The sequence below is a fragment of the Phyllostomus hastatus genome, unplaced genomic scaffold (genome assembly GCF_019186645.2).
Source record: "Phyllostomus hastatus isolate PE091 unplaced genomic scaffold, TTU_PhHast_1.1 phas_scaffold_129, whole genome shotgun sequence".
NCBI lineage: Eukaryota > Metazoa > Chordata > Mammalia > Chiroptera > Phyllostomidae > Phyllostomus > Phyllostomus hastatus.
Genome location: NW_025334009.1, coordinates 11,140,673 through 11,154,303, shown reverse-complemented (window position 1 = coordinate 11,154,303; position 13,631 = coordinate 11,140,673). Strand labels below are relative to the sequence as shown.

The 13,631-nt window shown below is 48.9% G+C and overlaps 1 protein-coding gene across 1 annotated transcript in view; it reads left to right on the top strand.

The window, feature by feature from the left end:
• The window catches only part of DLEC1 (DLEC1 cilia and flagella associated protein), a 48,227-nt gene that overhangs the window by 10,105 nt on the left and 24,491 nt on the right, over positions 1–13,631 (top strand). The window contains exons 7-10 of the mRNA XM_045856796.1: positions 8,954–9,041; positions 9,718–9,891; positions 10,582–10,718; positions 11,974–12,066. Coding sequence (XP_045712752.1) covers positions 8,954–9,041; positions 9,718–9,891; positions 10,582–10,718; positions 11,974–12,066 — 492 coding nt within the window. The remainder of the gene's footprint in view (positions 1–8,953; positions 9,042–9,717; positions 9,892–10,581; positions 10,719–11,973; positions 12,067–13,631) is intronic.

Genomic DNA, 13,631 nt, shown 5'->3' with positions numbered 1-13,631 from the left:
CACATGCGTACATTGAAATGTTCTAAGGAAAAGCCTACACATCATGCCATTCTTTAGTTAATATTTAGTATCTCGCCCTGACTGGTGTGGCTCTGTGGGTTGGGCTTCATCCCACAAACTGAAAGGTCACTGGTTCGATTCCCAGTCAGGGCTCATGTCTGGGTTGCAGGTCGTGTCCCAGGTTGGGGGCATGCGAGAGGCAAATGATGGATGTTTCTCTCGCACATGGATGTTTCTCTCCCTCTCTTTCTCCCTCCCTCCCTCTTTCTAAAAAGAAATAAATGAAATCTTTAAAAAAATACTTCAATTTCTATAACAGCTAAGAACTTTTAAAGAAATAACCATTGTCACACCCAGCAACATTAATGATGATTCCTTAATGTCAACTCATAGCCATTCATGTCTGATTTTCATCTATTTGGTTTTTTTTTTTAAGTCAATTTACAGTTGGTTACTTTGAATCAGAATTCAAATATTACATTTGATTAAAATATCTCTTATTTCTCCTTTAGTTGATAATTCCTCCTACACCCCCTTCTTTTGAAAAATGCCTTTTATTTATTTGTTAAAGAAAGTGCAATTTCTTAGATCTTGGATTAGGCGAATTGCATTATTGTAGTGACATTAAACTTGTGTCTTTAGCCTCCGTATTTGTCCATAAATTTTATTTTTTCCATAAACTTTATAAACTCTATATTTTCCATAAACTCTACATTTTCCATAAACTTTAGTTTAGGTGTAGAGGTTTGATTAAGTTCATGTTCAAATTTTTTTCCTTTATGCAAGGACATATAATGAGGTAAAGACAGTCTATTCAATAAATGGTGTTGGGAAAATTAGACAGATACCTACAAAAAAAAATGAGACTAAACCCCTTATACCATATATAAAAATAAACTTAAAATGAATCGAAGGCTTAAAGGTAATGCTGGAAAGCATAAAAATCCTAAAAGAAAATAAAGGCAGTAGGGGATAAATAGTAATGGAAGAAAGATACAATAAATAAATACATTTTTTAAAAAGACAATAAAGGCAGTAAGCTCTCTGACATTTCTCTTAGCAGTACTTTTTCTGACATGTCTCCTGGGGCAAGCGGGACAAAAATAACAAACAAATGGGATTACATCAAACTAAACGGTTTTTGCACAGCAAAGAAAACTGCCAACAACCCCACTAAATGGGAGAATATGTTTGCCAATGATAACATCTGATAAGGGGTTAGTACCAAAATTTATAAAGAGCTCATACAACTCAACACCCAAATCCAAACAATCCAATTAAAACATGGGCAGAGAAGCCCTGGCTGGCGTAGCTCAGTGGATTGAGCGTGGGCTGCGAACCAAAGTGTCGCAGGTTCGATTCCCAGCCAGGGTACATGGCTGGGTTGTAGGCCATGACCCCCAGCAACCACACATTGATGTTTCTCTCTCTCTTTCTCCCTCCCTTCCCTTTCTAAAAATAAATAAATAAAATCTTTTAAAAAAAAAAAAGCTAGGGATACACATTACTATTAAAAAAAAAAAAAAAAGCTGGGCAGAGGACCTGAGTAGACACTCCTCTAAAGACGATATAGAGAGGGCCAACAGACAGATGAAAACATGTGCAGTGTCACTGCTCAGAGAAATACAAATTAAAACCACAACGAGACATCACGTCACGCCTGTCAGAAAGGCCGTCATCAGTACATCGACAAACAAGGGTTGGTGAGGATGTGGAGATAAATTAAATCCAGGTGGGGGTGGGGAGAGGGCCGTGTGAAAGATGGTCATACGCAGGCCTTGGCCTTGACAGTGGCAGCTGCGGACACCTCTGGGTGAGGGAACAGGCTGCAAGGAACAGTCTACCCTCTGTCCGTGCCTCAGTGTCCCCTGCGCATCCCTCTCGGCTTGCTTACTGGTCGCTTCTCGGGAAAGTCACCCTTTCCCGAGAATAGGCTCTCTGTGAATAAGTGTCACCTGAATTCATGGATAATTGGATATGGGCCTGCTTTTCAGTCTTGCCTGCCCCTGCTAAGGAAGGTAAATTGACAGCAAATGAAAGGTGCCCTGTTTCACTTTTTAAAATAAATGTGTGTGTGCCTGTGTGTGTGTGTGATTTCTCATGGGGTTTTGATAAGGTGGTGAATAACAGCTCATAAATGTATTGGTAAGATATTCCTTACAGGAGTGTCCAACCTCGAACCACATGCAGCCCAGGATGGCTATGATTGCGGCCCAACACAAAACCGCAAATTTACTCAAAACATCATGACATTTTTTTTGTGATTACGCATCACAGTGTATTTAATGTGTGGTCCAAGACAGCTCTTCCAGTGTGGCCCAGAGACACCAAAAGTTTGGACACCCCTTCTAGGAGGTTGCTAAACTTGCAGAATGGTTACATGTATAGGAACCCGTATGTCAAATAATGTTAAAATTAAACAAAGTACAACATAATGTCACGACTGTGTAAAATCTGAGTGCACGTGGCTGGAAGAAGCCACCCATGTGCACAGAAAATCATTTTTTCTTCTTCTTTTCTTTTCTTCATCAACTTGTGTTGGTACTGAAAAAAAGCCTTTTAAATAAAAAAATATACATGTGAATAAGAATTAGGTTTTTCACTGTTGCAGAAGCAAGTTACAAATAAGGCAAGGGAGAATTCCAGAATAAACTGTCCGATGCCAGATCGTGGTCGGAAACATAAATACGGATCCAGAGACAGAGATGGGGTGAGGACCTGTCAAAGGGCGTGGAGCCCCCGGCGGTGTTAGAGACCAAAGAATGCAATAAACCTCCGTGCACCTGCACTGATGCCAGCAAATATCTGAAAAAACAAATAAATGGGAAAGAACGGACCACTCTTCGTTATGGAGGAATTCCAATTACAATGTAGAAAGAGTGAGAGAAATCAGTCACCGTTCAACATCACACTAATGTAATCTGCACGCAGGACATGCTGATAGAAGCTAAAATCAGTAGGTAAAAGTTTAAGCAGAAACAGATAATTGTATAGTCTCTCCCCACATAGTTAATAATTCCAAAGGAAAAATAGTAACAGTACAGTGGAGCATCCTGGCAGATACCCTACGACCCAGCGATTAAGGTTAACATCACCACTAATCAGACACCGGTTTCATATACCCCCAAGTGTCGTACTGAGAGGGGCACGGGGCCTTTGTGGTGTGCTTACAGATAACACACAACCACAAGCCAATCATGAGTAAAAACCACACACTAGGAAACAAGGAGAGCTGAGGAGCCGGCACAGATTGGAGGAGAGCACGAAGACACGACCACCAAATGCAATTTCGGATCCTGGACTGGCTCGAAGAGCAGAAAAAGGATGTTGGTGGGCAAACTGGAGAAGTGCACGTGAATTCTGTGGGGTAGTCAGTGTACTGCACCAAGCTTAATTTCTTAGTCTTGATCATTGTTCTGTTGTTGTGTCGGATGTTACCATAAAGGGAAGCTGGGCGAAGAGTACATGGGCGCTCTGGATCACTTTTGCAACTCTGGTCCACGTCATCTCGAAATAAAGCATGAGAAATACACGTATACTGGGGAGACTTCCAGTTATGGCAACATTGTAACCAGATAACCCGAAGAACAGGAATGGACAAAAAAATGAAAATTCCAGAACTGAAATCAATGAACCCAACAGAAGGGCTTCACAGCAGACTAGACGCCGATGAAGGGAAGGCTTGCAGGCACGTAGGTCCATAGAAACGATCCAGACTAAAGCGTGAAGGAAAAAAACAGATGGCAAAACTCCGGGAGATAGCATTAAACCAATGTGGGACACGGTATACAGGTCCAACGTGTGACTGCAGTCCCAGAAAGAGAGGGGGGAGAATGGGACGGAGGCAGCATTGAAAGAAGTAACAGATGAGGACGATCCAAAAGTAATAAAGACGTCAAGCCACAGGGTAGGGCGCCAGCCACCCCAGGAGGAACAGAAGAACACCACAGCTACCTAGGCACATTATGGTAACATTGTTCTCCAAATCAGAGGGAAGGGGAAACCCAACAACAAAACTGAACTCATCTGGAGAAAAAAGACCCACCGCCTTCTACCAAATGACAGAAACTAGAAAATATTGGAATGGAAGCTTTAAGGTGCTGAAAAAAATAACTTTCAATCCAGAATGCTAAACCTAGTGAAAAGGCGCTCCAAAAATCAAGATAAAATGAAGACATTCTCAGATGAAATGTGATTGGTCATTACCAGGCAATAATAACTAATTATCAGAAGGAATGCACCAAAGGAATTCCTCAGTCAGAAGAAAAGGATTCCACGTGGAAGGAGAGAAATGCGAGAAGGAATGAAAGCACCAGTGAGGGTGAAGCTGCAGAGAAATGTAAATGAACATGACAAATTACCATATAATAATGCAGTTATTATAATATAATGTTATTTACAGTATATGTAGAATTAAGAGCATGACAGCTCTATCTGGAAGTGAGAGGGGTAAGGAATTCAAAGTGTTCTGAAGTCCTTGGATTATCCTGTGTGTATAAGTGCTAATTTATATGAAAACTTTAATAACTCAAGGATGCTTGTTTTAATTTCTGGCCTAATCATTATTCAAGTAGCGAAATAATATCAAAGTAATAAGCTAATAGAGGGGGAAGTGGAATTTTTGAGAAATATTTGATTAACAGAAGGTAAGAAAGAGAAAAAGGAACATGACTGGTAGTACAAATAGAAAAATACAGATAGTAGATTTAAACATAAGTTTTTTAGTAATTATGTGAAATGTACATGGATACGTGCTCCAGTTAAACAAAGAAGGATCATCAGACTGGGTAGAAAAACAAAAACTAAACACTGCTTATATGAGATAACTTTAAAAGTAAGGACATAATGAGATTGGAAATGTAAGGATGGAAAAAGATATATTAGACAAACCTTAACCAAAACAAACTGGTGTGGCTCTTCTACTATCAGAGAAAGTAGACTTTAAGGCAGGAAGCATAGGAAGGAAGGAAGGAAGGAAGGAAGGAAGGAAGGGCATTTTATAGTGATCAAAGGTTTAAAAAAATCCATCTAAAAGATAAAACTATTTAAAATCTACATATGCTAATGACTTAACCTCAAAATATATAAGCAGTATTGTACAAGACTAGAAGAAAAACATATAATAACAAACATGTAGGAAATTTTAACATCCTTTTCAAAAACTTAAAAAGTAGATAACAAAAATATCAGTAAGGATATGGAAGAGCTGAACAATATAATTAACAAACTGCTAATTGAGTTATATATAACACTGTACTGTTCCCAGCAATTGCAATACACATTTTCTTGGAAAGTGTATACGAAACATTTACCAAAATTGTCTAATGTTGACTCATAAAACAATTATCAACAAATTTCAAAGGATTGAAAGCACATAGAATTAGAATCCAGTGGACTGAATATAGAAACCAGTAACAAAAATTTAGAAATTAAGCAATTCATTACGAAATCCATCAGTCAAAGAAGTCATAATGGAACTTAGAAAAATGCAAAATAAGGATCATTTAAAAATGGCGCATCAAAGCTTGTAGGATGCAGCCAAAGCCACGCTTAGAGGAAAATGTATAGACTTACGTTCACTAATTATTAGAAAATAAATAGTCTGAAAATCAGTTATTTGGCTATACATCTCAACAATTAGCAAAGAATAGCAAATTAAATCCAAGGAAACTGGAAAGATGGACATACTTATAACAAGAACAGATTTTAATGCTATGCAAAACAAATATAGTATAGGATCAGCAAAGACAAAAACTAGTTCTTTAAAAAGATTACTAAAAATTAATAAATCTCTGACAAAACTGATTAAAAAATAGAGCGTACCAATTATAATTTTTTAATCCTCACCTGAGGACACTATTTCATTGCTTTTGGAGAGAGAGGAAGGGAGAGAGAGAGAAGCATTGCTCTGTTACCTCCTGTACACATTCAGACTGGGAATCATAGATGCCAGGACCAGGGATTGAACCCACAACCCAGTTACGTGCCTTGACCAGGAATCGAACCTGCAACCCTTCAGTTGCAGGATGATGTTCCAACCAACTGAGTCACACTGACCAGAGCTTTACCAATTATTACTCTTGGGAAAAGAAAACATCGTTACAGATCCGACTGACGTTAGAAAGATGACAAGAGGTTTATGACCAACTTTATGCCTAGAATCTTGAAAACGTAGACAAAATAGACAACTTTCCAGGAAAAACAACTTACAGACTAGATACAAGAAGAAATAACACACCTGAACATTCCCCTAGGATGGTGCTGAATCTGGAATTTCAAACTCTCCCACAATGCTTTCAAATTAAGCTGTGGCGACGGCGGCACAGCTCTGAATACACGGCTCGGCACTGGGTCACACACTGCAAGGGGGTGAACTGTGCGCCGCCGTGTGCAGCCCATCTCCGCAGAGCTGTCTAAAGCAACGACGGCAACAAAAACAAACAAACAAAAAACTTCCCGCAAATAAGACTTCCGGCCCTGAGGACTTTCTCGGTGAATTTTTTCAGACAGATGAGGAAGAAACGCAACAATCTCTTGCAGACTCATCCAGAGAACAGAGGGGAAGGTAACACAATCACACTTGTTTTATGAGACAAGTGTAATCTTGGTACCAAAGCCTGAGAAGAATTCTGTTAAGAAAGGCCAACCTTAGTCATGAACATAACTGCAGAAATTCTCAGCATAACATTAGCACACTGAGTTCAGTTGTATAAAGTACTGAACAACCCAGCCAAGCCGGTTGGATATAGTGGTGCAAATTAAATATTTGTAAAGCAATCATTTTAATTCCCCCACATTAACACAATAAGGGACAGAAGTCACTGAGTTATCGCTAGATGCAGACAAAATTCAACACCTGTTTCTAATTTTTAAAAAACTCTCGCCAAACTAGGAATAGAATAAAACGTTCATAATCTAATAAAAGGTATCTACAAAAATAAAACTATTGACAACTGACATGATTGTGGGCCCAGAAAATCCAAATGAATCTACAAATAACGTATTGAAGTTAACGGGTTAATTTATTAAAAGCTAAGCCATTGAAAACCACCGTCGTATCATGCATACAGGTTTCTTCGGGGTCAGAGGTCCAGGCGGGGCACCTCGGGAACGGCTCGTTCCACCGTGTCTGGGGCTGTGGGAGAGCCGGGGCTGTGAGAGAGCCAGCGCCGTGGGGGTGACTTGACAGTTGGGGGCCAGAATTCCTGAGGCATTTGCACTCACAGAGTAGTCGATGCCGGTTGTCAGCAGGCAGCTGAAGCTGTGTACTGGAGCACCAATGCGGCTTTTCCACGTGGCCTCGGCGTCCGCACAGAACGGGGACCTCAGGGTATCAGACTGCGACTGCGCGGCAGCTGAAAGCGAGCGTCAGGGCCAAGTGAGGACCCCAGCAAGCGTGATGGAGGGGGGGCATCAGTTATTACAACCTGACCTCAGAGGTCACGTGGAAGTAGGTTATCTCTGCTTGTTAAAGGTTACACGTGAGTCAGGTCGGCCTGGATTCCAGAGGAGGGTGGATAGACGGCACCTCTCAAGGGGAGGGGTGTCCAAGAGCTTGTGGATGAGTTTTAAAGCTGCTACGGGTCATACTGAACAGCAGGCAACCAGCCTAGTCGGAGGTGGCCCGGAGGCTTCTAGGACAGGCTGACTTCTGGGGCGACATTGAAGAGAGTCCCTGGTAGGTCTGGACAGCAAAAGATAACACCAGCTCTAAACTTGGAGATGTTTATAACATGTACCTTACAAAGAATTAGTACTCAGAACATATGAACTCCTACAAATTAATAAGAAAAAGATCGAGTATACAGATGGCAAACTGGTAAAAGGATATGAACCGACAACTCACACAAGAAGAAAGCCAAATGGCAAATAAATGTACAAAAAGATGCTCATCGTCATCAGTAGCAGAATGAAAGTTAAAACCACAGTCGGGGTCTCTCCACACTTGGGCTGCTCCACCGACAGATGAGTGCAACATGTTGTGCTGCCCAAAAGGACTTAAATGTCAATTTAGGAGTACATACCTATGAATAAAATTATGAAGACATAGTTCAAATTTATGTGGCTGTCACCACCCGGTGGGGGGTGGGGGCTGGGATAGGGCTTCATTGGTGCTTTTGCCGTTTTATTTCCTGAGCCGGGTGATGGAACACGGCTCCTGGCGTGTTACAACGCATGCGTTCTTTCCAGGGTAATCGCTCACAAAGCAGAAGCAAAGATGGGCCCATGCATTGAGCTCCTCATCCGTGTGAGGCTCTGAGCTGGGGGCCCGTGGGAGTGGGATGGGCCGTGTGTGAGCTCCAGGCCTTGCCCTGAGGGGTCTCCCAACCTGAGTGAGGGCGAAGGGAAGGCAGAGCTTGGTGGGGCTGGGCGGGTTGAGTGAAGGAGAGAGGCCCAATCACAACCCTGGCATAGAGGTGCCCATAACGCCCCTCGCCTGGGCCTGTGGGAAGAAGTGGCCCAAAGGGACACGTGGGGAAGAAGAGAGCAGGAAAGAGGCGGGGGGAGCAGGACTTTGGAGCCAGGTGTCCTGGGCTCCAACCCCATCCCTGTTACTTACCAGCTTAGGAGTCTCGTTGAACTTGAATTCCAAGAACTACCTCTCGATAGTTCCCACCTTTCCCGGTTATGACGAGGCTGAGCAGGCACGTGGCAGGTGTCTTATAAATGGTGTCTGTTACCTGAAGCAGGGCAAAGATAGGTCAGACTATTTCTGCCTCCCTGTTCACCTTGCATTTCTTTTTTTTCGACAAAAGTAGGGAGACTAGTCTAGTGAGTCCCCGTGTGCCTGTTGCTCAGCTCCCCAGCACCCCAGCTCCCCAGCTCCCAGCACGTGGCCAGGCTTGTTTCATGTACACTCCCACCCTCCCCGTATTGTTTGGTCAGTCCCAGACCACGTGTCATCCGTCTGTCCGCATTGCCGTCTCAGAGAGCTCACGTTTGCCTTTGACAGATGGTCATCGCCCTGCAGAACACCACCGCCACCAGCCGCTACCTGCGTGTCCTCCCGCCCTCCACGCCCTACTTCTCTCTGGGATTGGGTGAGCTCCACATTGGCCCTCGTCTGGTCTGCCTGGACGTTGCACATGGGGCCTGCTCCTGGCTCCTGGCCTGCCTGGCCCTCAGATGACCCCCCCACCCCCACCCCGCCGCCTGTGCCCCTGCGGCCCTCCGCAGTTCCTGCGGGCCCCGCCCTCTGCCAGAGGCCTGCCTGCTCCTCCCTCCAGTGAGGTCTCTGCGTCTGCAGCTCCTCTCTGGGGCCGCCTCCCTCCAGGCTCTGGTTCTGCCATCTCCTCACCCTTCACACGGTCACGCAAACTATTACAGTGGCGTCCCACGTCACAGTGTTTTTCTCAAGAGCAGCTGAGCATGTCACCCCAGCTCAGGAATCTGAAATGGCTCTCTGTTGCCCACAGAATCAGTGCTAAGCCGTAGGGGCAGGCATGGCGTCACCTAACCATTCCAGATGGACAGTATCCCTCCCCCGACCCTGGTGTCTTTACATGCAGCCCCTGCCCTGGCAGCCTGTTCCCCCGGCATACCCTGGTGGCTCTGCCATCGGCAGGTCCTGGGCCCAGAGGCATGGGCTCCCAAAGCCAGCCCCAGCTGTGGGGGTGGCCCGCCCATGCCCCCTGGTTGACGTCTGTGGCACTGGAGCCCAGGCCCTGGTGGCTGGCTGGTCCCCAGCTCCTCATCGGTCACTTTCGCCACGCCCAGGAATGTTCCCAGGAAAAGGTGGAATGGTGGCTCCCGGAATGACCTGCCAGTACATGGTCCAGTTTTTTCCCGACTGCCTTGGGGATTTTGATGACTTTATTTTGGTGGAGACCCAGTCCTCCCACAGGCTCCTGATCCCGCTACAGGCCCGGAGGCCGCCCCCGGTGCTGACGCGTGAGTGCACACCCTGCCCCCCGCCCCCTCAGGGATGCCCTTAGGGTTGGCGAGTCCCTGTAAGCGCTAACGGCTTCCTGGGCCCTTGGCGGCAGCACGCAGCTTGGCAGGGGCTTCTGGGTTCCCCAGCAGGGACCCGCCAGCAACGGCTACACAGTCTTCCAGTATCAGGCCCCGATTGTCCTACTTGCGGGTGGAGGCTGACTGAATGACCACAGCGGAGAGGAGGCCAGCAGCCCAGCTCGCCCAGCACAGGCGTCGCTGGCTCCTGGACACCCCCGTGTGGGCCTGTGTCACACGGAGGCAGGGCGGGGGGCTGGAGCCTTCAGGGGGTGTTGCCTGTGAGGCTGTGGCAGGGGGCTTCTTTGGGGAAGCTGACTTTGGCTGGGCCCCCTCCCTTATAAGCCTCTTCGGCTGGGCACAGGCTGGAAGTAGGGACTGTGACCACAGCCCCCAGGGCCATGCCCAGTGGCCCTGCCTGAAGCCCCAGTGCACTGTGGGTGCCTTGTCCTGCTGCTCAGGCCAGGAGTTGGGGGCAGGAGACAGGGCACGTCCCCATTCGTCCTCTGCTATCGGGATGCTGGGCAGGGGTCTCTGCAGGGGACTCTGGCTGGACCTCGGGAGAACAGTGACAGCGGAGCCCATTCTCAGTGACGCGCCATGCCCGTGCGTCTCTCCCTGTGGCTGCAGTGCCGCCGGTGTTGGACTGCGGTTACTGCCTCGTGGGGGGAATGAAGGCGAGCAGGTTCTTCTGCAGAAACGTGGGCTTCAGCACCAGCAAGTTCTGCGTCATGCCTAAGGAGAGCTGGCCGCCGCCCAGCTTCAGGGTGAGTGACCCCAGGTGGCCGTCGCCTGGAGAAAGAGCAGACCCACCAAAAAAAACAGCCCCTGGTGGGGACTCGCCAGGGTGCCCCTGGGACTGGAAACACACAGAAAACAAAGTTCTGTGACCTCTCTATCCAGCTGCTGCACCCGGGTGAGAGTCGGGCTGGAGGGAGAGCGGCGCGGCAGCTCTGGGTTTGCTATGAACACGTGCGCGACCCCGGGCAGGTCGTGTCCCCACCTTCCTCCTCCAAGGCCAGGCTCACTGTCACCACGTCTGTTCACTCAGCCGGTCGTCGTGGCAGCGAATGTCTGAGTGTATCTGAGGCCGCAGATGGGCAGCTCTGTGGCTGAATTCTGGGGGCACATTAGTGGGCGCGGTGCTGGAAAATCACTGTGTTTGAGCCGACATTGACAAACCCCCGGGAGGTTTCACGTCCAAGTCTGCACTTCCCGCGTCTCTGGACAACTCGGAAGATGTGCGGCCTGGGGCCAGGACCCACGGCGGCTCCGTGGGCTGGCGTGGGAAGCGGGACACGTGTACCTTCTCTCCAGCTGCCCAGCCGCACCTGCCCCCATGGCTGCCGGCACCCGGACCGCTCAGCGTCCGGCTCCCGCCAAGGCCTCCCTGGCAGTTAGGCTAGTTCTCTGCGTCCGTGTCTCCGGAAAACGAGTGGCAGAACCACAGGACCCCGTGTTCCAACAGACACGTTGCCCTCATTTCTCTTGCCTGCCAGGCTCCGGTAGGCATGGGTTTGTGTCCCTGGCATGCGACATGGCTTCCTGTGTGGGCACCTGGGCTGCAGCTGTGCTGACCAGGTGGCAGCTGCCCTCGTGACGCAGGAGCATATAGACACAGGCGGATCAGGGGTGGAGGCGGGCGCCTGCCAGCAAAGTGCTGCAGGAGGGAGCGGACTGAGGGCCGGGAACTGACCTCCTGCCTGAGGTCTTCTCTGGCACCTCCCACTTTGGGTCTGAAACCCTGGTCCGTGAGACCTTGTACCTCCCTTCAGCAGTCAGCTCTTCAGGGATATTCTGCGCCTTCCTCCGACCCTCAGAACCTCATCTCGGTGCCTAGGGAAGGTTGAGTGATGCTTACTGAATGAATGAGCCTTAGTTTCTTCATTCACGGGGGACAGGAGGCTTCTTAAGGTCCTTCACATTGCAAAACGGACGTTGGGAGGAGAAACATGTATAATCTGAGCGCTGGGTTTTCTGTTTCCTTCCACACTGTTGTGTAATCTGCCGCTTCTGTTTAAGGCTGTCGCAAGCACGGGCTTTGTGGAGCAACCTCCCTTCGGGATCACGCCGTCGGTGTTTGAGCTGGCTCCGGGGCAGGCCGTGCTGGTGGAGGTGGGTACTTAGACTCGGGTGTACGTTTCCTCTATCGCGGGGACTGGCCACGGCTCTCTCTTTCCTCAACCGCTCCCATGACTTCACTGCTCCTGTGTCCTCGTGACCCACGTGTCCACTTCCGTCCCAGGTCCCAGCCTTAGTGGTTTCTCTGCGGGCGCATGTTCCTGCGTAATGTGCGGTGACGTCATTCGACTGTCCTACCGCCTCTCTCCCAAAGCAAGTGCAGAAAGCCCTGGTGTCTCCACCGTGATTCCTGAGCATTGCTTGTCCACACTGTCAGCCTGGGAGTCATTCACCAGCACTTAAGCTGCCTGCAGGATCACCCCTCGGTTCTTCAGTCTCTCTTGGACTCCCCTCCCCCGCCCCAGTCTCTCTCTCCTGTTTAATACTCAGTTACGGAGTCCCCGGGGCTCGCCTTCCTCCGAACCCCGAACCTCGCAGGAGCTCTGAGTCTGACCCCACTGTCTGCGGGCTTCTCCATTCTGAACCGCCCTTCTCAGTGGTCCCCTCAGCCCGTCACGCCTGCTCCTTGGCCCCCAGAAGAGCCTTTGAGAAATGGTGATGTCTTCCTGGCCCCGTCACCCTCCCTGGCTCCCCGGGAGTCTGATTCTGTGCTGCTCCGAGGCTGGCTGTGGGGCATCCCCCGCCCCCATGTGTGGCCTCCCACCGAGGTCCAGGAGGAAAAGCTGTCTGGCTTCTGGGGCGGGGGTTGCCGGCACCGCGTCCTTGGGCAGTGAGAGCCAAGAGCTGCAGGTTCTCAGACTCGGCTGTCCTTGGCTGTCCTTGGCAACCCCCGGAGAAACCTGCGAACGCACCGAGCCTGGGCCCCTGCCCCGGGATTCTTGGTTCCTTGGTCTGGGGTGTGGCCCGGGCACAGGACTTTTAAAGCTCTCCAGGTGGTTCTCTTGGGCAGCAGAGTTTGAGGACCGCTGCCCCAGGCTCCTCTGCCCTGGTGCAGGGCCGGCTTCCTTTGTCAGCTGCCCTCCAGGTTCCCAGGCCAGGTGGGGTCTCGTTCTGGAGCCGGGGCCGTGCCGGCTCGTTCCTATCTGTGCTGACCTGGGTCCCCCAGGGGAACCTGGCTCTTGGGGTGAGGACAGGGCCAACTCAAGGGCATGGTAGGGCTTCATCTGTCCTGTCTGCAGCTGACGGGCAGGTTGGGTCCTCCTGGCATCGCCCAGGCCTTGTCAGAGCCTTGTGGTCTCAAGGAACGGGGACCGCTCCCCTCTGACCAGGCCAGGATGTCCCCCTCATCCCATCTCCCTGTGATCCCCAAGGAAGGGGGGAGCAGCAGCAGGAGCCTGTGGGGGCCAGTGAGGAAGTCCGGGGAGGGGAGGTTTTTCCCCTGGTGCATTCTGTATGTGTGTTGTTTACTGGTGGTTTGTTGTTGTTGTTGTTGTTGTTGTTTTAATTTTAAAATTCATTCATATTTCCAAAGAAGAAGTAAATTCATGTTAAAAAATCAAAGGTGTAAATAGATAAAGAGTGAAATGCGCCTTATCACCCCATTTCCGCAGCCACCCAGCGGCCACGACCATACCAGGTTTCCGGGTGCCCTTCCAGAG